The sequence below is a fragment of the Cervus elaphus genome, chromosome 23, assembly GCF_910594005.1.
Source record: "Cervus elaphus chromosome 23, mCerEla1.1, whole genome shotgun sequence".
NCBI lineage: Eukaryota > Metazoa > Chordata > Mammalia > Artiodactyla > Cervidae > Cervus > Cervus elaphus.
Window position 1 is genome coordinate 71946070 of NC_057837.1, and position 23991 is coordinate 71970060.

The 23991-nt window shown below is 50.0% G+C and overlaps 1 protein-coding gene across 2 annotated transcripts; it reads left to right on the forward strand.

Moving 5' to 3' along the window:
* GDAP1L1 (ganglioside induced differentiation associated protein 1 like 1) lies at positions 1 to 23991 on the forward strand. Of its 2 annotated transcripts, XM_043884757.1 has the most exons (6): positions 4 to 363; positions 7430 to 7622; positions 8832 to 9005; positions 14005 to 14102; positions 14836 to 14950; positions 22566 to 22936. In XM_043884757.1, the coding sequence occupies exons 1-6, from the start codon at positions 184 to 186 to the stop codon at positions 22907 to 22909; spliced, it is 1104 nt and encodes a 367-aa protein (XP_043740692.1). In that variant the 5' UTR covers positions 4 to 183; the 3' UTR covers positions 22910 to 22936. The 2 variants fall into 2 exon arrangements, with proteins under 2 accessions (XP_043740693.1, XP_043740692.1); XM_043884758.1 differs by lacking the exon at positions 8832 to 9005 and having other exon boundaries at positions 1 to 363; positions 22566 to 23991.

The following is a 23991-nucleotide window of genomic DNA, read 5'->3' on the forward strand; positions in this document are numbered from 1 at the left end:
GAGTGAGCTCCCGGGATCCCCTCGCCCCTCCCCCTGCGCCCAGTGAGTAATGACATTCACGGGGAAGGGAGGGAGCGCGCGAGCGAAGGAGAGGGGCAGGCTCGCGAGGCCATGTGATGCTGGGCGAGAGAGAGCCGCCGCCGCCGAAGCCTCCTGCTTTCCTCCCTCGGATTTCGGGCTGTCATGGCGACCCCCAACAACCTGACCCCCACCAACTGCAGCTGGTGGCCCATCTCGGCGCTGGAGAGCGATGCTGCGAAGCCGGCAGAGGCTCCCGACGCACCCGAAGCGGCCAGCCACGCCCATTGGCCCAAGGAGAGCCTGGTTCTGTACCACTGGACCCAGTCCTTCAGCTCGCAGAAGGTAGCCAGGAGGGAGCCGGGGAACCCGATGCGCCCCGCGGCTAGGAGACCTGGGGGAGGGGACCCGGGAGGGTTTAAAGATCTGAAGATCTGCTCAGAGACTGGAGGGTAGAATCTGGGGTTGGGGGGGGGGGGCCTGGAGGACGAGGGGGCCTGGAGGACGGGGGACGCTGGGCTGCCCTCCGGGGACTGGCTTTGTCTTGGGCCCCAGGAGCACCGTCTCCCATCCTAGGCACAGACATTCTGCCTCTTTCCCTCCCAGAAAGACCCAATCTGTTGGAGGGCTGAGAAGAGAGACAAAGGCAAGAGGAAGGGAATGGGCACTGCTGGGAAGGCGGCCTGTTGGAGGGGGCGGCTGCTGCGGGGAGGGGGAGGAGAGCTTCCTGGGGTCCAGCCTCCAGCCCCAGTCCCATCGCAGGCCTGCCCTCTGCGCTGCTATCCCGATACCACAGGCCTCGGGTCAAAGCTTCCCTCCCTCTCTGTCCGCCCGGGGGCCGTCTTCTGACTGGGGTTTGAAGGGTCTGACCCTAGCCCTCCCCTTATCCCCCCTAATTTTGAGCTGAGAAGCTACGAGTTAACCCATCTCCCCAAACCTCAGCTCGGCCCATAAGATCTGTGTTTGCGGCTCTTAAAGGCACAGACAACCCCACGGCCCTCTCTCAGACTCAGGGGAGCAGGAAGGTGGTTGGGAATCCAGGCCGGTGTTAAGTTATCGGGGTTCCCGCTTTCTGGGGGTGAGGTCCGAACACCGTGCCTGTAAGACCCGGGCACCTCTAGGGGCGCAATCTCCAACCCTGGGCTGTCCTCCCTATGAGGCACAAATTCAGCACCATGGCCAGGTCCCAGCAGCCGGGTCCTGGTGGAGCCTACGGGTCACCCATTGCCTGACCCTTCCACTTCTCCCTGGAAGATCCTTCTGTTCCACTCACGTATTTCCCAGATGGAGAAATAGATGCCTTAGAGAGAAATGGCCTTGGAACCAGTCTTTGGTTTGATTTTGGGGTTCAAGCTCAGTTTTCATCATCTGGAAAATGGGATGATAATAACAATTATAGCTATTTCCTCTAATTGCAGCCCCTTCTCAGGGTTGCTGAGAGCGTTGTTGAAAAGGTGTTATAGCTTATAGTTTTACACTTGTTCAGTCGCTAAGTCCTGCTCTACACTGGCACTAGTCACAGGTGAGCATACATTACTCTTTCAAACACAGAACACTGGGTCCCACCTCAGAGATTTTGATTCAGTAGATCTGGAGTGGGGTCAAAGATGCTGCGTCCTAACAGACTACCAGGTGATGCTGATGAAGTTAGTCCACTGACTCTCCTTTGAGTAGCTCCGAGTTTAAAGTACAGACTCTGAGGCCAGACAGTCCCCAGCAGGAGAGCCATCTTCCCCAATAATTCACCATGGAGTTTTTGGCAGGTCATTTTGCCTCCCCCAAAGCCTCAGTTTTATAATCTGTAAAATGGAGCTAATGGCAGTACCTTCTACAGAGGGCTATTTGTGATGGTGAAATGAGATGATGCACAAAAAGTGCTGAGAGCAGTGCCTGGCACGAGACCAGGGCTCTGTTGATAATGATATCACTAAAGTGTTAGGTAAGGAGGAGATGGAGTTAACCAAGGTCACGCGGGGACTCGTCCATAAATTATATACATGTGTGCTGAACACCTACTGCATGCCAAGCTCGATAAAGTTGCTGGGGATTTGGGAATGAGTCAGACCCACTTCCAGATGCCAGGATCTCCTCCTCCCCCAGAACCTCAGGAGCCAAGCCCCAGTGTCCAGGACTGGACAGGAAGTTGGGGGTGGCACCTCCCATCACCATTTCCCCAGGAAGCCTCCTGAGTATTATTCAGGATGAGCTCAGGGCTAAGTTGTCCCCTAAGTCAAGGATGGGACCACCCACTGCAATCCCATTTGTGACCAAGCCTCTGACCAAGGCATTCTCCTGCCTCTCCTACCAGGGCCTTCTTCTTGCCCAGGTGCCCTTGGTGGGTTCTAGAGGCAGGGTAGCCTGGCAGAAAACTCTTGGGCTGTGCAGTCAGATGGTCCTGGCTTCTGGTTTCATCTTGGGTGCTCACCGGCTGTGTGACCTTGGACAAGTCACTTCACCTCTCTATGCCTCTATATCCTCCTCTGGAAAGGGGGACATTTGCATTTGGCTCTGCAGGATTTCTGGGGGATTCAGAGGACATGGACATGTGTTAAGTGTCAGGTACGCAGCAGCAGCTTAGCATTGCCTTCTTTCCCATCAGTCCTAAAGGGCCCTGCCTGTATGCACAGCAGTTCCCAGAGGGCCCTCCCAGACATGGAAGAAGGCAGGTAAATAGCCTCTACCTGCCCCTCTGGCCTTGCATTTCAAGCTCTTGGGCACTGGCAGCCCAGCCCTGTCCCTGCTGCCCTTGGCCATGTGGCCATGGACCACCTCCACCCCCACTCCCAGGAGTTCCACAGGCGAGGACTGCACAGCCCACCACTCCTCTGCTCAGAAGTCTGCAGTGGCTCCCAAGTCCGTCTGGGAAAAAGCCAGAGTTGTCATAATGACCTCAGGCCCTCCTGCAGGATCTAACCTTGCCTGGTCGTGGAACCCTCATCAATCGGGGGAAGCCTGTGAACTTTTCTCAGAATAGTGTTTTTCACTGAGTAACATCAATACAAAGGAGAATTAGATTAGAAGGAAAACCAGTCCTACCAAAGCACAGCTATTGACATATTTTCCAAAACAAATTTATTACATAATAATACGTGTTTCTGTATTAACCCCCCATATCACACGATTGAGTGGCAGGACTGATGACTGCTGTAATGCCGAAGTCATGACAGTTCTAACTGCGGCAACTGTGAAGGGATGACAGTACCTGATTCCTAGTGGTGACAATATTGCAGGCACTGCTGACACGACCATGCTTTGTCGCCTACACTCATAATTGAAGAGAGTGCTAAGTGTCAGCCTGAGATGACTGAAAATAAACCTGTAATTTTCCCATCCTAGTTCAAGGACTCCCTGATTTTATTCATAGACCCCTGGGTCTAGGAATCTCCATTAAAAACCCCTGTGCACGACTCTTCCTGATCCCCTCTCCTCCCTCTCCCATACATCCTGCTCCAGTCACCCTGGCCATCTCACCATTTCTCAAAAATTTCAGACATCTCCACCTCAGGGCCTTTGCACGGGCTGTCCCCTCTGCCTGGAACTCTCTTCCTCAGATCACTGAACTACCCCTTCACTTTGTTCTTTGCTCAAGTGTCACCTTCTCAGAGAGGCCTGCCCTGATGGATCACTCTATTGTTTTTTATTTGGGCTGCCCTGGGTCTTCGTTACAGTGCGTGGGCCTCTCCAGCTGTGATGCCCCGGCTTCTTTCTTGTTGCAGAGCACTGACTCTACTGAAGGCAGGCACAGTAGTTTCGACACAGGCACTCTAGTTGTGGCGTGTGGGCTTCGTTGCCCCACGGCATGTGGGATCTTAGTTCCCCATCCAGGGATCGAACCTGTATCCCCTGCACTGGTAGGAGGATTGTTAACCACTGGACCACCAGGGAAGCCCCTGGATCACCCTATTTTAAGTGCCCTGGACCCCCAATTCTCCTTACCTGGCTCTACTTTTTTCCTTTTTTCCCCAATGAACTATCTTTTGCCACACTATCTCATTCTAACTGCTCGTCTTCTGTCTGCACCCGATAGAATGTCAGCTCCCCGGGGGCGGTTACCTTTGTTTTGTCCCCTGCTGAGTTTCGAGCACTTAGAACAAGCCCTGGCACAGAGTAAGCATTCAGTAAATAAGTGTTGAAAAAGGGCTCATGTGTAAGCTTTACGATGTTATATTAAAAGGCATTTGATTCTGTAAGCCTAAAACTGCTCTAAGAAATAAAGCTTATTAATTTTTTCAAAAAAGTATTTGAGGCAAATAAACTAAGGTTCAGAGACTCCAAGTGTCTTTTACAAAGTCACACAGCAGCTAAGTGGCTGGACAGAGACACCAACCCAGCCCATCACCATTTGTTCAAGGGCCTGGGTGAGGGGGGACAGTGCCTAACCATGACAGTGAGGCACCAGCAGGTGAATTCCAGGCACCCACAGGGGAGACAGTTTGCCCAGAGATGGCTGATGCCTGGTCACACTGAGTGGTGACCACCTAAGTCTGACCCAGCCTCCAAGAGGTGGAGATGGCAGATGGCCTTGATGGCTGCATGCCCTTCCCCCGGGCCTGGCTTCCTCCCACACTCTCCTCCCCCGCAGAATGGCACATGGCTGTGGCCTGCAGCACAGCTAAAGGAGAAAGTCTCCTTGGCTGCTTGCCAGCGTGACCCTGAAGCAGCTCCAAGCAGGACTGTCATTCCTCTAAAAGTAGTCCCCTTCCCAGGCAGGAGTCCCACCCTAGGCATCCTCACTGAAGTTGAAGGGCAGAGCCCTGGGAGCAGATACCCTACCAGGATGCACCGTCAAATGTCTGGACCTGCCAAGGGCAAAGGCCTGATTTAGCTTCTGTTTCCATACATCCAGAGATCCCAGCCTGACCCAGAGGCTGGATGGCCCGGCGGAGCCTGCCAGGATGGGCTGGAGGGGAATGGGTTGGTTGGGTTCCAGCTGAACTCCAGCTTCGACTGCCCTGAAGCTCCTACAGGGCACGGGCACCACCCATGAGCTCAAAGATACACATATAAATGCTTTCCTTCGTGTCCACTCACACTTACACATATACACATGGGCACACACACTCATCCACACTCATGTACACATGCTCACACAAGACTGGATGCTCACACTTATTTGTATCCATACCCACGCACACTCGTGCACACACATGCACAGACATTTGCTCCCTTACACAGCTGCCAGTCAGACACACGCACACACACTCACACGGCTAGATCTAACAAAGGCCACCCTGGCGCTCCCTCTGCCGCAGTCCCCTCCCCACCTTAGAACCAGCAGTTCCCACCCTCTGCTGAGGAGGGCAGAGCCAGCCCTGTCTCCCGCAGGATCTGATGTAGCATCAGCTCAAAGCAGGGCCATAGGGCACTCTGAGAACACAGAGTTCACCCTTTCATTTTACTAACAATTAAAAGGAGGTTCAGAGAGGGGCAGCAGTAGTTCTAAGGTCACACAGCATTGCTGTGGCAGAGCCAGGCTGACAACCTGAGTCCCTGCCTCCCCATCCCACCCGCAGGGCCTGCTTTTGGCTGCTGCCGCAAATGAATCTGGGTGAGGGCTAGGGGCTCAAGGGCTGTCTACCTCTCCCTCCCCACAGTCCAGCACACAGAAGGGGTTGTTCATGTCAGCTGTGAGGGTGGGGCATGAAGTACTCTAAGACATCAGCCAGGAGTGCCGGGCAGGCCAGTCTGTGTGTGGGGGGGGGGGGCACTAACAGTGATTTTGGAACCCATGTATTAACCTCCCACACTGGCACTTTATCCCCGTCATTCCACCTCAACCTTTTGCCAGCCTTGAAGGAGTAGAATACATTCCTCATTTCACAGAAGCTAGGGATCAGAGAAGTCAAGCGACTTGCCCAAAGTCACATAGCAAATAAGCAGCAGAGTCAGGCTTCAAGTTCAGGTCTGTCTGCCTCCAAAACCTAGTCTAATTCAAGGAGCCAAGACACACATTACCCCTACCATATGCCAGGCACTGTTCCACAGGGACTAATTTATCTAATCTTCACAACAACCCTCTGAGGAAATTACTCGTGAGACTTCCATTGAACAGGTGAGGAAACTGAGGCACACAGATGGAGAGCTACTTGTAAAGCCAAGCCGTCCAGCAATTAAATGCTAGAGCTGGGACTTGAATTGGCACAGTCTGGCAAGCAGCTCAGTGTTTTGACCATAACACCATGTTGCCTCTTCTGGGAGCTTACCTCTTGGCATCTGGGAGGAAGACTTGGGACACCCAGGATCAGGAGATACCACCTAGCTATGGATGGGGGTCATCAATGCTTTACCAGAAGAGACCTGTGCCTCTCTCCAGATGCCTTCTCTTTCTCCTGGGCTGGAGTCAGAAGTAGGAAGAGCTTGTAGGTGTGGATCTTGCCATCTTTTTGCTGGGGGACCTTGGACAAGGCCAGCTTTCTCTCTGAGTCTCAGTTCACAGGGAGGGGACAGTTGGACTAGGTGATTATTAACCATCTCCCAACTCAGAACTGTTGGGCTGGATCAGGAGCAAGCTAGCCTCAAAACTCTCCATTAGCATCTACCAGCTCCAGTCTGGGACCCTCTGAACCTTAGAGAAAGACTCTGGAGAGGGCAGGTCCAGGACTCCCTGGAAGGAGCCCCTGGGGCAGAGAACACTAGTCTGGGAGTCAGGAACTTTCTAGTTTTAGGTCTACTGCCAAAATGGCTGTGTGGCTTTGAGTAAGTTAGTTGCCCTCTCTGGGCAATTTTCTCATCAAGAAAAACAGGGAGATGGTCCCTACTCTGCCCAGCTATGGAAGGCTGCTGTGAGCATCCGACGACCAGATAGGAAGGTGTTTGGGGACAATAAAGGGCTAGGCTGATGTCAGCAAATTCTTTTCACCTCACTTTAGATTTCTCAAATCATTTGAGAAATTTTGCTCTTGATTATGATGATGATGAGAAATTCTGCAAATTTCCTGGCCAGATTCACATTTGGAGACCAGGCTGAGAGTCCAATCCTGATAATGAGAATTATGAATTAAGCGCTTTCTATGTACCAGACACTGTGTTGGTACTATTGTTAATACTTCAATTCTGAGAAAAAAAAAACAAAAAACCCTGAAGCCCAGAAAGTGTAAGGAATTTGCCCAAATTCACACAGCAGAGCCAGAAATCCTATCCCAGCTACTTCCAACTATAACACCCAGCTCCTTAACCATAGCACTGCCCCTGGTCCCCAGGGCAGAGCTGTCTTCCTCCCTCCACCAGGCACCAGGCCCCCGGGAGGTACCCCACCCCCTCCTGTGCCCCAGGGGCCCAGGAATGGGTTCCAGCAACAGTGTCCCCTCCGGTGTGTGACCTCTGACCCCTCTTCCCGCACGCCCCGCCCCACCGGGGCAGAGGGTCCCCGTGTGTCCGCCCGCCTTCCCCGCTCTGACCCTGGCGCCCGCAGGTGCGGCTGGTGATCGCTGAGAAGGGCCTGGCGTGTGAGGAGCGGGACGTGAGCCTGCCGCAGAGCGAGCACAAGGAGCCCTGGTTCATGCGGCTCAACCTGGGCGAGGAGGTGCCCGTCATCATCCACCGCGACAACATCATCAGCGACTACGACCAGATCATCGACTACGTGGAGCGCACGTTCACGGGAGGTACGGCGGCCGCGCAGGCCCAGACAGCACCCCGGAAGCTTGGAAAGCCTGGGGACCCACCCCCACCCCCGCCACCCCCGACCCAGGCCTGGTCTCCCCGACAAGGAACCATGGGCTACAGGCCGGGCTCAGATACCGCACCCCCAGGACCCGCAGATCCCCGGGGACTCCCAGTTGGAGCACTGGGGCTGTAGCCTCCTCCCGGGAACTCAGGAGTCACAGACTTGGCTGCAGAATCTCCGGAGCCCCCCCAGGCTCGAGCAGGGCCCAGACCCCCTTCGAAGTCCCCACAGACAGGACCCAGATCTCCCAGAGAGGCCAGGGCTCGGGCAGGACCCTGAAACCCTGTAAGCATTGTCAGGACCAACAGACTCTCGGGGACCCTGGAGACAGGCTCACATATCTGAGAACTTTCTAGAGGTGAGCAGGGCCCAGCGCCTCAGAACGCCCCAAAGTCCTCCTCCGCCCCCTCCCTGTCTCCTTCCCTCCCTCTGGCCCTGCTCAAGTTCAGGAGTTCAGTCCCCATGGCAGAGGCAGGCCCAGATGCGCAGTGTTTTGTTTTGTTTTTTTTTAATATGAATTAGTTGCCAACATTTAAAAACCAAGGATGTTTCGGTTTCAAACATCCAGGATTCCAACTTCTCGCCAAGTCTGGCAACACTAGGCCTAGACCCCCACCTGGAAACAAGCCCCGGCAGCTGAGGAGCTGTCCCTTGAAGGACAGTCTGGTAGGGCTCCCTTGAAGAGAGGTAGGCAGGCAGGACCACACTGGGATCCCGTGTTAGCCTGGTAAGGACTCTATCTCGAGTCAAGGAAAGAGGGTGGGCCCAAGAAAGTGTTAGTCACTCAGTCATGTCCGACTCTGTATGACCCCATTGACTGTAGCCGGCCAGACTCCTCTGTTCGTGGGATTCTCCAGGCAAGAATACTGGGGTGGGTTACCATGCCCTCCTCCAGGGAATCTTCCTGACCCAGGGATTGAACCAGCATCTCTAATATCTCCTGTATTCGCAGGCAGGTTCTTTACCACTAGCATTACCTGGGAAGTCAAGGAGAGGGAGTGGGCACCAGACCGCTGGATAATTCGTGGTTCCAGGATGCTGCGGTTGGGGGGTGTGGTGCCAGAGGCTGGCCTCTCTGAAGCAGGGGGGCGGGAGGCCCAACACTGGGCCCTCCATCCCCTCCCCAGCCCCGCACTGTGCCCCGCAGAGCACGTGGTGGCGCTAATGCCGGAGGCGGGCAGCCCCCAGCACGCGCGGGTGCTGCAGTACCGCGAGCTGCTAGACGCGCTGCCCATGGACGCCTACACGCACGGCTGCATTCTGCACCCCGAGCTCACCACCGACTCCATGATCCCCAAGTACGCCACGGCCGAGATCCGCAGTGAGTGCCGGGCTCGGGGGTGGGGCCACCGGACCCTCCGGTAACGTTGGCTTAGCCCTCCTCCTCCCTATAAACCCAATCCTCGCTCCTCCTCCTCTTCCTCCTATTTCTGTGTCTTACTCACTTTCTTCCTTTTATTTTTCCTCTTTTTACTCCTTCTCTCCTCTTCCCCGTGGATATCTCTCTCCATCCCTGTGTCTGTTTCTCTGCTCAGTTCTCTATCTCTCACTCTGGGTCTGTCTCTCTCTCTTTCTGGCTTTCCATCTCACTCACCCTGTTTTGAACTGAACATCTCTCTCCATCTCTGGACAAGAAAGTCCCTCTTTCTTGTCCCCCTCTCCTGCCCCCTCCTCTTGTCCTGCTATCCCATACAGAGGCTATTAGGCTATAGGTCGCCCCAGAGGCTTGTCTGTCCATGGGAGCTTGGACACCTCTCCAAAGGCATCCCAGCCCCAGACACCTGGGATTGGCAACCCAGGGCATTGAGTGGCATTAGGGCTGGCATCACCAAAGATGACTGCCCAGATATTGAAAGGCCCCCAGTGGAGTCTCTGATTTCTGATTCGTCCATCACCCAGTATTGTCATAACTGCCAGCTTGAATGTGCCCATAGCCTATGTTATCCTTTCTTTTTTTCTTTTTTTTCAGTACTCAGTAAATAAAGGTTGGATGAAATCAGATCATCCATCAACAACTGTTTACAGACTTTGGTCCAGGCTGTATGCAGACACCATGGTGTCCTATACACAGAGGAAGTGTGACGAGCCTAAGTAAATAGATGCTTGGTAAATGGTCACTTCCTCTCAAGGAAACAAGGCTCATGTCTGAAGGTGAAGCAGGTTGTGGAACTTGATTTCATCCTTTTAGAGTGCCCCTGAACAAGACCCAGGATGTGTCTATATTGTCCTGTCCCCAGTGAATCAACAACATTTTTAAGGTCTTCTATGACTCAGGCCTTGGATGGGGGGCTGCAGACAGAAAGAGAATGTCACAGCTTCTACCCTCCCAGGGTCATAGTTTCCTGGAAGCAGAAAGACAGATGACCAGGAAATTACAATGCAGGACTAAGTACATTGAACAACCTCTCAGGAGAGCAGTCTGGCACACTGTATCGAATATTAAAAGGCCCACACCTTTGGAGAGTGTCCTGCAATGACAGTTGGATGTGTGAGCCAAAGAAATATGTACAAAGATATGCATTGCTGCATAGGAGCTAATAGCAAGAAGCTGGAGATAACCTAGTTGTCCATGATCTGGGGAAATGAATGCGTGAATGTGTATGCGTGCTTAGTCATGTCCGACTCTTTGTGACCCTATGGACTATAGCCCCCCAAGCTCCTCTGTCAATGGAATTTTCCAGGCAAGAATACTGGACAAGTTTGCCATTTCCTTCTTCAGGGGATCTTCCCAACCCAGGGATCGAACCCGAGTCTCCTGTGTCTCCTGCATTGGCAGGCAGTTTATTTACCCACTGAGTCATCGGAGAAATAACCTTGTTGTCCATGATTTGGGGATTAGGTAGATAAATTCTATTTCTCACAAACAATGGAATATTGTGCAGCTGTTAAAAAATAATAGGCATATGGAATGCTCTCTAAGACATATCAGTAAAGAGGAAGAAAGTGAAGCATCTGATGCACTATCATTTATATATGTAAAAGGGGGTCCAGTGGCTACACAAGTGCTTGCAAACACAAAGTATATTTCTGGAAGGATGCATGAGAAGATTAAGGGAGCAGGACTAAGGGACTGCAGATTGAGAGAAGAAAGATTTACTTTTCTCTGTACATTCTTTAATATTGCTTGAATTCTTAAGCAAGTATGCATGTATAGTCTGTTCAGGACTAATTGATTTAAATTTTTCTTTTCTAGTACCAGTCAGTGTTCTGATCAGGGAACACAGAGGTTAGGGCTGAAGAAGATGCCCATCCCAGTCCCTGGGGTCGTGGAGGGCTTCTGGAAGGCAGCAATATTCAAGGATGACCAGGAACTGGAAAGGGAAGTAAAAGAGAGAATCCTTTTGGGTGAAGGGATAAGAGAGGGCATGGTGTGAAACCAAAGGACACTTAACGGGGTTGATGTATATAACCCAATGGGGGTAGGTGTGGTCCTGGTGTGAATCTAGGGAGTAGGACTGGCGGAATTGGAATTTTATCTGAAGAGCAGCAGAGAAACAGTGGTGGAAAGTGACAGGATCAGATTTGCATTTTATAAAAATCATTCAACAGAAAGAAGAGTGGGTGGGACAGTTAAAGGGCCCTGACTGTCATCTAGGTAAGCAATGATGCTGGTCTGGACTAGGTGGAAGGAGTTCCTAAGTGCTTCTGAAAGATAGAGGTGCTCCCCTATCCTGTCCTGAGTTATTTGAAGGTACCTAGAAGGCACTGGGGTGCAGAAAGGATCTCAAGGCTCCAGCCCAGCTGAGGGAGAGAGGAAGGACCTCACAGGATGCAGAAGTCATTCTGCAGTGACCCCTCCCCCATCCCAATTAGTCAAATGTCTTTCCTTGGCCTAGTCTGCCCTCCTGGGGTCTAAAGAAAGCCACATGGGCAGCCCTGGGTGACTGGCAAGAGGAGAAGATGCTGTCCTTGAACTTCAAACTCATAAAACATCAATGAGACTTAATATAGCCCCATAGCTGAAAGATCTGGGAAGTGTGCTTGCTGCTATCAAGCCAGGAGATGGGATGGTGGACAGTGAAACCTCAGAGGGCAGAAGCTGAACAATTGCAGTCACTCATTTATTTTCTCATTCTATACCATTCATTCATTCATAAACTACTATTCTGTGCCAGGCCTGTGCTGAGTTTTAAGGGAACAGAGATGAATCAGATATATTCATTGCTCCCCAGAGACTCAGATTCCAGTGGAGGACACGTACATCCAGAGATTAGTACATTGGCATCAAAATCTCCATGTACAGCAGTACATGTTGTGCACTGCACAAATCCAGGGGCACTTTTCACATAGACTGCAATGTGAATAGATTTGTGCATTGGCAGCTAATTAATGTGCTTGGATTCTCTGGTGGAAATCTGTACAGCATACGCTGGAGGACAAAGAGACCTCCAAGAGGATCAGAAAGGGCTTCATAGAAGAGGTAATCTTGAGCTGGATCTGGAAAGGGAGTTTCAGGAATACAGGAGAAGGCCCTTCCAGGAAGAAGAAGCAGTCAGAGCAAAGGCCTAGAGGTTTGGAATGATCTGGACATTCCTGGAGTATCAAGCATTTGGAGGGGTTGAAATGTTACCATACGGGGACAGAGGCAGTTGGGGGAACTCAGTGGAAGAAGATGGAGTTGGTAAGGGAAGAGGGGGTGATCCTGCTGCATCTTTTAAGGCAAGTTGAAGAGCTTGACCATTTTCCGAGGGCAGTGAGGAGCAGTAGATGAGTTTTCAGCTGGAGTGCCATAGTCAGGTGTGTGTCTGAGGAGGATCTCTCTGGCAGAACCAGGAAGAAGGGCTTGGAGGGGAAAGAGTACAGGTGACCGGGGGTAGGTCACAGCATCCAGGAAAGATGTCAGTGGGGGAAGGGGGGCCTGAATTAAAGGAGAGTCAGAAAAATGAAAGGGAGAAGTTAAATGTGAGAAAGATTAAATAGGAAAATCAACGGAAACTGTGACAGATTTGGTTTGGGGAGGAAGGAGAAGGCAGAGTTGAGGACAACCCCCAGTCATCTGAGCTTCCCAGGTAGTGCTAGTGATAAAGAACCCACCTGCCAATGCAGGAGACATAAGCGATGCAGGTTCGATCCCTGGGTCAGGAAGATCCCCTGGAGGAGGGCATGGCCACCCACTCTAGTATTCTTGCCTAAAGAGCCCCATGGACAGAGGAGCCTGGCAGGCTATGGTCCATTGGGTTGCAAGGAGTCAAACAAGATTGAAGTGACTTAGCACACGTGCACACCCAGGCATCTGGCTTGGCTTAGTGCTTCAGTCTGGGGAGTATGCAAACAAGGAGGAGGTGGAGCAGAGAATCTGATGGGGTTGGGTGGGTGAGAATGAGTTTGAGGAGCCCAAGAGATGTCCAAATGGACTTGGGGCTCAGAGGAGAGGGCAGGTCAGGTTTGCACACCACCTGACCCACTATGTCTCAGGCTCACTGGCTAAGAATTCTGGAGAAATTCTACCCCACACATGTAAACTGTTCCCACACAGGATCTTATCCCACTTAATCTTTCCACCTCCTCTTGTAAAACCTACGGCTCACAGTTAGACTTTTTAAGGTAGATTATAGGACAGTTTCTCTCACCCATTAAGAATAATTCTCATGGTGCTGCCTTGAGTTCCATCACTGACCCATGTTCCATCACTCTGGCCTTTTTGGCATCTTTAAAAAGCCAGTTTTCCCAGAAAACATGGTCAGTGTGTCCCTATATCTTCAGGGAAGTTCCCTCACTAGAAGTGGATACCAAGCTCTCTTATGATTTTTCATTTGTTTAACTGAACAAGCTTTTCCTTGTAGGTTACAGTGAGTGAGCACCAGACTGAGAATCAGACAGATTCAGCTTCAAAATCTCCACTTGTTGTTTACTAGTATGTTATGTTATTTAGCCTCTTTGAACTTGTTTCTTCACTACAGAAAGGGGTGGGGAAATGTAACTGAAATAGGAGCTTGTCCAGGTTTAGGGTGATATTCATTTCTGGCCAAACTCCTACTCATCCCCCAGAGTCTCATCCTCCTTGAGGTTTCTTGATACCTTATGCTCTAGACAGGTGGCCCTCTGGGTCCCACAGCATCCATTCATTCTTCATTAGAGTTTCGCCATGCAATGTCTCTTAAGGGTCTGTCTCTCCCACTAGCCTGAGCCTACGGCAGGAAGGCGTCTCATCCATCCCTATGTCCTGGCCTGAAGTGACATAGTGTCTGCTAGTTATGCCTATTGATATTGTTACTTCGCAGACTAGTATTTGAGTGGGACCTATTCCAAGTTGTGTGGGGGAAGGGAAAGGAAAAGCACCAGGTGTCAGATGAATGGGACCTTTTCTATTTTCTCCCCAGGACATTTAGCCAATGCCACCACAGACCTCATGAAATTGGACCATGAAGTGGAGCCCCAGCTATCTGAGCCCTACCTTTCTAAACAGAAGAAGCTCATGGTGAGTGCCCTTAGGCCTGCTCATTCCCCTCTCCCACCATCTTTTCCATGGAAGAGAAGAATTGGGAGGAGCTTATTCTAAGTAGAAATCATTTGATGACCTGAAATGGGAAAACCACCAGCTTGCTTTTCCAATCCTGTCTCCTCTGTCATATACTGGCTCTTTGACCTTGAGCAAGTCAATGTGCCCCTGGAGCCTCCCTTTCCTCATGAATTCAGTTGTATCTCTAAGAGCAGAGCTTTGTATTGAGATTCTTGGGTAAATGTAGTATTGAGGGAGTGCTTTAAGGAGACTCCAGTAAGGATGGGTTAGGAATGAAGAAGGAGCTAAGTTCACCTGATCTGGAGCTTAAAGGGTACCACAAAGTCACCTTGAACAAAGGGATAGACTTTTATACCCCTGTATTAGCCATTGGCACAAGTATTTCTCAAGTATTTTCTGGAAACTCCTTTTTGGCCAAAAGCAATTCTCTGGAGAAGGGGCAGCTGTGAGCCACTATCGACCAGCTTTTACACCCATGAAAGGGGTCTGGTCAGGACAGCTAAGCTCACCAGACTGCTGTGAGCAGCAGATGAGGATGGTTTGTAATGTTGGGGTATCCAATACACTTGAGGAATTATTTGGAGACTGGGTTTGCAGAAGGGGGTTTGGACCAAGATTCTTCCATCCCTGGTCATCTTTGCCCTATTGAAGCCAGCTCAGCTCCTCTAGCTCCTGCCTGTCCTGCCCACAGGCCAAGATCTTGGAACATGATGACGTGAGCTACCTGAAGAAGATCCTGGGGGAGCTGGCCATGGTGCTGGACCAGATAGAGGCTGAGCTGGAGAAGAGGAAGCTTGAGAACGAGGGTGGGTGCCAGTTCTGGGGTAGGTGAGTGCTGGAGCTCACCCAGCCCACCCTGTCTATGTCTCATCATCTTTTCCCAAAGATCTCAGAGGACTACCCAGGTGGTTAGGATCATGGGCCATGGAGTCAGAAAACCTAGGTTTAAGTCCTAGGTTGGCCACTTGCTAGGTGAATGGCCCTGGGCCAGGTACTTCACCTCCCTGGACCTCAGTTCCCTGTCTATAAAATGGGGATAATAATAAGACCTACTTCAGAGAGATATTGAGACATTGCATGAAATAAAAGACTGGTGTAGAGTCAGACAGAGTCAGATTAGGGTTCCAGCTTTGCTGCCTGTACTATGTGACTTGGACAAGTTTCTTTCCCTATTGGAGCCTCAGTTTCCTCATCTGTAAAAGAGGATATGTGTGCACATGCACAGTCACTTCAGTCTTATCTGACTCTTTGCAACCCCATGGACTGTAGCCTGCCAGGCTCCTCTGTCCATGGGATTCTCCAGGCAAGAAAACTGGAGTGAGTTACCATGGCCTCCTCCAGGGGATCTTCCCAGGGATCAAACCACGTCCCCTGTGGCTCCTGCACTGCAGGTGGATTCTTTACCTCTGAGCCACCAGGGAAGCCCAAAATAGGATGGTAATAGTACACTTTAAAACCCTAACTCCATCCTGTTGAACTCTTTAAATAGTGAAAAGCACTCAGCACAGTGTTTAGAACAAACTAGTTAATTACATGTGACAGCTAAAGACATGTGCATTCTTCAGATCAGAAAACTGAGGCTCAGAGAGGTAAAGTGACTTGCTCAAGGTCACACAGCTCTTAAATGGCATAGTTAGGGCAAGAACAGCTTCCATCTTGGTGGGTCCAATGTTCGTCCAGCATTTCACAGCTGAGGCTCCAAGTGCAAGGCACACACAGGTACCTAAAGTCCTAAATAGGGACATTGTCATGCATGCTGAGACCAACTGTCATAAATCCTTTCTACAAAAAAAGCACAGTATTCTAAATGAGTAAAAAGAATATATGTTGAGTTGGCCAAAAAGTTCCTTTGGATTCTTCCACATGATGTTAGGGAAAAACCTGAATGAGCTTTTTGACCAACCTGATACCTCAAGAAGGAATTTTCTCATTTCTATCTGACAGGGTGCTGGAGAAGGACTATTATGGAAGAGTGTTCAGGGGCCAGTGGACTTAGCTGGACTACATGTTGCCCATCATCGGGAAGGCTAAGCAAGACTAAGCCAAATGATGGTCACGGGGATTCCGAGAGCAGCAACAGAGCAGAGACCCAGTGTGCAAACACATGTTAAGCATCTTCTTGTGCCACATTGACTAAAGCCTCATTGGCTAAAGCAAGTGACACAGCAGAGCTAGGATTTAACGGGTGGAGGGTTGGATTCTGCCTCTTGGTGGCAGGATCAGTAAAGCCTTTGTGAAGGGGTATGCCTGCAAGAATGGGAGGAATTTGTGGCTGTTTTTGCAGGCTACTCAGGGTGAGGTGTTCTGATTTTACTTTTAGTGGGTTTTAAGGGAGACAGAAACGCAGATCACCACCACCCAGATGGTGGTGGCTAGGACTGAGGTGGTGGCCGTGGAGATGGGAAGGCATGAAAGACTGGAGAGGTATTTTGGAGATCAAAATGGGCAGGAACTTGCTGAAAGGTTGAGGGTGTGGGGGGAGGGGTGGGGAGTAAGAGGGGAGAAAGGAATCAAAGAGGACTTCTGAGGTCTTGGTCTGAGTTACTGATGATACCATTTCCTGATATGGGCAAGGGGGACCCAAGAGTTCAGTTTGGGACACAGTCAGTTTGAGATGCTTTTGCAGCACCGAAGAGGGCGTGTCACATAAGCTATTAGATATTCCAGTCTGACTTTCAAAGGAGAGGTCAGAATTTGGAGATGGAGATTTGCGAGTCTTCAGCATATACATGGCTTTTTTGGTTTTGTTATTTATTTATTTATTTTGGCCATGTGGCTTGTAGGATCTTAGTTCCCTGGCCAGCGATTGAACCCACACCCTTGGCAGCGAAAGCATAGAGTTCTAACCACTGAACCCCCAGGGAATTCCCATATATGTTGTGATTCAAGTTATAGAATTGGATAATGTCATGTAGAGGATGGTGGAGAGAGAAAGATGCATTAAGACCTGCTTATTAGTTATTTATTGCTTATACCAAACTGTTCCCAAACTCAGCAGCTTAAACAAAAAGCTTTTGTCATATCACACATTTTTCTGTGAATCAGGAATTTTGGAGCAGCTTGGCTGAGTGGTTCTAATTTGGGGTTGCATGATGCAGGCTGCAGTCCAGCTGTTGGCTGGGGCTGCAACACTTTGAGCTGAAGGATCGGAGATGTCTCATTCACATGGGTCTTGACTAGAGGTCCCAGTTCCTCAGTGGCTGATGGCAGGAGACCTCGGTTCCTATGTAGGCTTCATATTAGGGCTGCTTGAGTTTCTTCACAACATGGCACCTGATTTTCCCGAGTGAGTGACCCCAGAGAGATAGAAGCAGCAGAAGCCACATTATCTTTTATGATCTACCCTTGAAAGTCATTCTGTCACTTCTGCCACATTCTGTTCATTCAAAGCCAGTCATTAAATACAGCCTATATTCAAGGGGAAGAAAATTGGGCTCCACAAAAGAGATAAGTATCAAGTAATCTTAGGCATATTTTTTCTTTTTCTTTTTAAGTTGAAGTATAGTTGATCTGCAACATTATATTAGTTTCAAGTAACATTATATTAGTTTCAGGCAGTTTACCTTCTGAGCCACCAGGGAAGTCAGTTTCAAGTATACAGCATAGTAACTGAGTATCTTTACAGATTATACTCCATCAAAAGTCTTTACAGGGTAATGGCCATAATTGCCTGTGCTATACACTATATCCTATTACATACATAGTAATTTGCATACATAGTAACTTGCATCTCTTAATCCCATACCCCTAATTTGCCCCCCCTTCCTTCTCCACTTTGGGAACCACTGGGGTTTTTTAAATTAATTAATTAGCTGTTTTTGGCTGCTCTGGGTCTTCATTGCTGCAAGTGGGCTTTCACTACTTGCTGTGCACAGGCTTCTCACTGCGGTGGCTTCTCTTGTTGCAGCTTGGGGGCTCTAGGGCCTGTGGGTTCAGTAGTTGTGATGCACGGACTTAATTGCTCCATGGCATGTGGGATATTCCGGGACTAGGGATTGAACCCATGTCCCTTGCACTGGCAGGCAGATTCTTAACCACTAGACAACCAGGGAAGTCCAACCACTAGTTTATTTTCTCTCTTCTTTATGGAAAGACATTCTATTTTATTATTTATTTGGCTGTACTGGGTCTTAGTTGCACCATGCAGGATCTCTGATCTTCGTTACCACATGCGAGATCTTTAGTTGCTGCATGTGAACACTTAGCTGTGGCACATGGGATCTAGTTCCCTGACCAAGGATCGAACCCGGGCCCTCTGCATTGGGAGTGCAGAGACTTAGCCAGTGGAACACCAGGGAAGTCCCAGGAATGGACATTCTTAAATAGTGACGCACATGTACATGCTTGCAAACATCTGTCTGCAGGCAAACAACAGATGCACGTGGGTGTACACTTCACTCACGCATGTGGTAACCCAGCCCACTTCATGGACACAGACACCCATGTGTGTAGCTGTCTACATGTCTACACACAATCAGCTGCACAGATCTGAGCAGACATTCACAGAGCTAAACATACACAGCATGCAGGTTGCAGACACATAGGTCCACATACAGACCCAAATCAAAATGCACCCATTGAAAGGGGATTGTGTGTCTGTAGAAATACATACAGATGTGCGTATTTGCACATAGAAAGAAGCAGCTTAATGCAGTTGTTATAAGCACAGGCTCTGGAACCAGATGGCCTGTGTTCGAATCCACACTCTGCTCTGCCACTTACTAGCTGTGTGACTTCTACTAAGTTACTTAACCTCTCTGGGCCTCAAATTCCCTCACCTGTGAAACAGGGATAATAGCACCTATTTGATTGGATTGATGTGTGGATTAAGGAAATGAAACCACACTCTCCTGGTTCATCTCATACCTCACAGACTGGGCCTTCTCGTGCACCGTCACTAGTTTCTCTCATTGCCCAATATCTAAACCTTGGCGTGTCCCACGGCTTAGTCCGTGGTCCTGTTCTCAAATCTGTCTACACTCATCCAGTGCGTACCCCGGCACTTCCATCCCTTGGTCCCTCCTCCTCTCACTGTCCCTCACCCTGATCATGATCTTACCCCTCTTCTTACACAGCAGTAATTCCCTGATCCATCATTATTAGCAGCCCCTTGTCTGCACCTCCAGCTCCCTTACCCCTCTCCTACTTCATCACACTTTGCAAAACTTCAGTTCAGTTCAGTTCAGTTCAGTCGCTCAGTTGTGTCCGATTCTTTGTGACCCCATGGACTGTAGCACGCCAGGCCTCCCTGTCTATCCCAACTCCCGGAGCTTGCTCAAACTCATGTCCATCAAGCTGGTGATGCCATCCAAACATCTCATCCTCTCTTGCCCCTTCTCCTCCTGCCTTTAATCTTTCTCAGCATCAGGGTCTTTTCCAAAGAGTCAGTTCTTTGCATCAGGTGGCCAAAGTATTGGAGTTCAGCTTCAGTATCAGTCCTTCCAGTGAATATTTAGGACTGATTTCCTTTAAGATGGACTGGGGTTGGATCTCCTTGCAGTCCAAGGAACCCTCAAGAGTCTTTTCTAACACTACAGTTCAAAGGCATCAATTCTTCGGCACTCAGGTTTCTTTATAGTCCAACTCTCACATCCATACATGACTACTGGGAAAACCATAACTTTGACTAGACGGACCTTTGTTGGCAAAGTAATGTCTCTACTTTTTAATATGATGTCTAAGTTGACCCCATGGACTATACAGTCCATGGAATTCTCCAGGCCAGAATACTGGAGTGGGTAGCTTTTTCCCTTCTCCAACAGACCTTCCCAACCCAGGAATTGAACTGGTTTCAAAACCTCAGACCTAGTTAAACCCAACTCCCCACCTATTCAGCCTATACCCAAGAGCCTAAACATGGCTGGAGAAATGTACAAGGATAGTGGCTGATATTTCTTTCTTTCTTATGATTATTTATTTAACTGTGCCAAGTCTTGGTTACAGCACAAGTAATCTTTGGTGCCACATGTGGTATCTTTGATTGTAGCATTCGAACTCTTAGTTGTGGTATGTGGGATCTAGTTCCTTGACTAGGAATTGAACCTGGGCCCCCTGCACTGGAAATGCAGAGTCTTAGCCACTGGACCACAAGGGAAGTCCCTGGCTGGTCTCATTTTGAACTCAGGACCACTAGCCTTAGATGGCCTTCCTGCTGCCCCAGGCCTCCCACTAGATGACGATTTACTACCTCTCCTTTCTCCTGAACCCTCCAGCTGCTTCTCCCACATCCTCAATCTCAACTCACCCCCATGCTACCCTCCCCCTAGTCTTAGTGCCCATACATACACTGTATTTTATCGATTCTAAGATGCACTTTGTTAAATCACTTGTCAACATCCCTGAAATTGGAAGGTTTTCAGTAGTTTAATTGGCATCGCTTGTTCTCTCTCGGGTGGATATCTTACATTTGAAACTTAGAAACTTAGATGTATTGAAAGACGGTGCGGTACTCCCTCTTGCTAACAAGGATAAACTGTTCTTGAACTAGCTAAGCCCAGTCCCTTCCCTGTGTATGGATGCCACCCACGCTCATCCACTCAAGGACAACCACAGCAGTAATTCTCTCCACTCTCTCCTATAGCATCTCTTCCCCTCTCGGCTCAATCATTCCCATCAACGTGTTTTTTTTTTTTTTCTTCCAACTTATGAAAACACTCTTGACTCATCTCATAGTATCAGTGTATCCTTCCCATCACAGCAGAACTCTTTGGAGGGGGGGCTTTTGCTCAACATCTCCATTTCCCTTTCTCCCTTTCGCTCTTGGACTCCCTCCAGCCAGGCTTTCATTGTCAGCATCTCCTCCAGCTGTTCTTGTCAAGGTCAGAAGCCGCCGAATGCAGTCTTCAGTATCAGCCTCCCCTTCTGTGACCTTCCGGTAGCATCTGACCTCAGCTGAGCCCTCTCTCCCTGGCACACTTTCTTATCTTGGTTTCTAGGGCACCCCCCTTTCCTGGGTCATCTCCCACCCCATAGGCTGCTCCTTCTCATGCTGCTTCGCTGGTTGCCTCTTGTTGCCCAAGATCTCAATCGTGATGACCCCAAAGCTCCGCCCTTGGTCTCGTTCTCAGCTCTGTCTCCACTCATGCCCTTGATGATGCCACTAACTGTGCCTCTAACTGCAGACACATCATCTCTCCTCAGATGTCTCATTAGCATCTGGAAGGTTCCATAGTCAAGAACAAACTTTAGATCAGAGCCTTCATTACATTTTAGCTCCTCCTCCCATGAAACCATGAACCTCTTGAGGGAAGAGACTGTGTCTTATCACATCTTCATGACCAGCACACATGCTCAGTCGTTTCTGACTCTGCGACCCATGGAACATACCACCAGATACACATTTAAAATGTTTTAAATTATTAATTAATTAATTCTTGACTGCACTGGGTCTTCATTGCAGTGAATAGGCTTTATCTAGCTGCAGTAAGTAGGGGCTACTCTCTAGTTGCAGTGTGCAGGCTTCTCATGGTGGCTTCTCTTGTTGCGAAGCACAGGTTGTAGGTGCTCAGGCTTCAGCAGTTGTGGCACACAGGCTTAGTTGCCCCGCAGCATGTGGAATCATCCCAGACTAGGGATCTAACGCATGTCCCCTGCATTGTCAAGCGAATTCTTTACCACTGAGCCACCAGGGAAGCCCAGGGCTTCAGCTTTTACTCTGACCATGACAGGAAGTCATTACAGGGCTTTGATCAGAGAGAAGGACATGATCTGACTTAAGGTTTAACAAGATTCCTCCGACTAGTGTGCTGAGAAGAGACTCTAGGGAGTCAAAGACAAAAGATAATTGTTGTTAAGACCAGGATGGTAACAGTGGAGGTAACACCCAACTTTGGATGTTTTTTGAAAATAAAGTTGATGGGAACTGCTGCCAAAGTGTATGTGGGTGTGAAACAAAGAGAAGAATTCAATATGGCATGAGGCGTTGGGCCTGAATAACTGAATGGACAGAGGTGCTGTTACTGATGTGTGGATGAGTGTGGTAGATTTGGGGTGATGGTCAGGAATTCAGTCTTGGACTTGTCCAGTTTGAAACACCCAGTGAACAGGCAAGTAGAGCTGGAAAATAAGCAGTGTGATATGTGAGTCCAGAGTTTAAATACATCTTCCTGACCTAGGAATCGAACCTGGGTCTCTTACATCCCCTCCATTGGCAGGTGGATTCTTTTACCCCTGTGCCACCTGGAAAGTCCCTAAATACATATATTTGCATTTAACAAGTCACCTGAGTTAAAAGAAAAAAATAATAGAGGAAGTATATGCATATGGCCAAAATCATGAAAGAAGTACAGAAGTGGGTGACCTTGGGGAAACACTATGGCCGGCAGACAGAAGCCAGAGGTGTAAGTGATGAGAGAGAAGGGAGTTATGGGAAGACAGAAGGGGAGCCCGCCGCACCGCCATCTTGTTTCTCTTCCACTCCAGGGCAGAAGTGCGAGCTCTGGCTCTGCGGCTGTGCCTTCACCCTCGCGGATGTCCTCCTGGGAGCCACCCTGCACCGCCTCAAATTCCTGGGACTGTCCAAGAAATACTGGGAAGACGGCAGCCGGCCCAACCTGCAGTCCTTCTTCGAGAGGGTCCAGAAACGCTTTGCCTTCCGGAAAGTTCTGGGCGACATCCACACCACTCTGCTGTCAGCGGTCATCCCCAACGCGTTCCGGCTAGTCAAGCGGAAACCGCCATCTTTCTTTGGGGCGTCCTTCCTCATGGGCTCCCTGGGAGGGATGGGCTACTTTGCCTACTGGTACCTCAAGAAAAAATACATCTAAAGCCAGGCCCCGGGCTTGGTGTCTGACTGTCGGTGTCTCTGTGCTGTGTGATTCCCAACGAGCTCTCGGTAACCACCGTCTCGTCTCACGAACACTTGGACAGCCCCCTCCCACCCCTTGTTCGGAATAGTTCTATAGTCAGTGTGAAAACATTCCATAGTTTAGGAGTAGATATTGTCAATGCCGTGAGTTGAGGCCACGGCTCTACTAAAGGAGAAAAAGAATGAGTGGGAAAGAGAGAGAGAGGAAAAACAAAAACACGAATGCCTTTTGTTTGTTTTGATTCAAGGTCTCAAGATGGAACTGTGGGGACTAGTTGGGATCTGAGGTGAGTCCCAGGCCATTTCATTCACCAGGGCCCAAATTCTGGGAGGTGCTGGGGGCTCAGAGGGCCTGACCCTCGCCTCCCCTTCCCTCTTGCCCAGGGAACTCTTCCACAGGACAAAGCCTACATCAAGACTCGACTCCTCTAAGCGGTACTTCCGGGTGGGGCTGGAGACCCAGAGACCCGCATGGGAGACCCCTGAAGATCGGCTTAGGGGCTTCATTCTTCTCCTGGACCTGAATTGAGTCAGCACTGGCTGAAGCCTAGGCCGTGACATCCAACCAGAGGCTGTGTCTGGACCGATGCCACAAGCACACCCTCCCATTCCTCTCTTGATTTGAGCAGAGCGCTTGGTCTGGCTTTACCGGAAGTTCCTGAAGGCAGCGTCCATCCCATCCTCCTCCTCCCACCTGGAGTTGAGTTTTCCCACCATGTGAGGTGGACTTGCAGTAAAAGCCATGTTGACCTTCTCTCGGAAGTTCAGCCCTGGCCACAATGTTGGGTCTGGAGATGGATGGGGTCCTTGGGTCCTTCTCCTGCCTCTGCCAAAGCCATCTCCGTCAACGCCTGCCTCCCCCATCACTCTCGGGGCTTCCTCCGTGCCCCACCATGTCTCGCAGGGGGTCTCTGCATCCACGCTGCCAGCCCCGCGGCGTCTCACTTCCCTGTGCCTTTTGCATGTTGGGAAAGGGTCTGGGTGTCACTGCCCCTCATGCTTAAAAACCACTGAAAGCCCCCAATAAAGCATCCAGGAGGA

Bases quoted from the DNA above. Each gene is read 5' to 3' on its own strand.
- GDAP1L1 (XM_043884757.1), top strand. From the start codon at position 184: ATGGCGACCCCCAACAACCTGACCCCCACCAACTGCAGCTGGTGGCCC. The intron at 14,103-14,835 runs GTGAGTGCCCTT...TCCTGCCCACAG, and splicing joins CTAAACAGAAGAAGCTCATG to GCCAAGATCTTGGAACATGA. The intron at 14,951-22,565 runs GTGGGTGCCAGT...CTTCCACTCCAG, and splicing joins GAGGAAGCTTGAGAACGAGG to GGCAGAAGTGCGAGCTCTGG.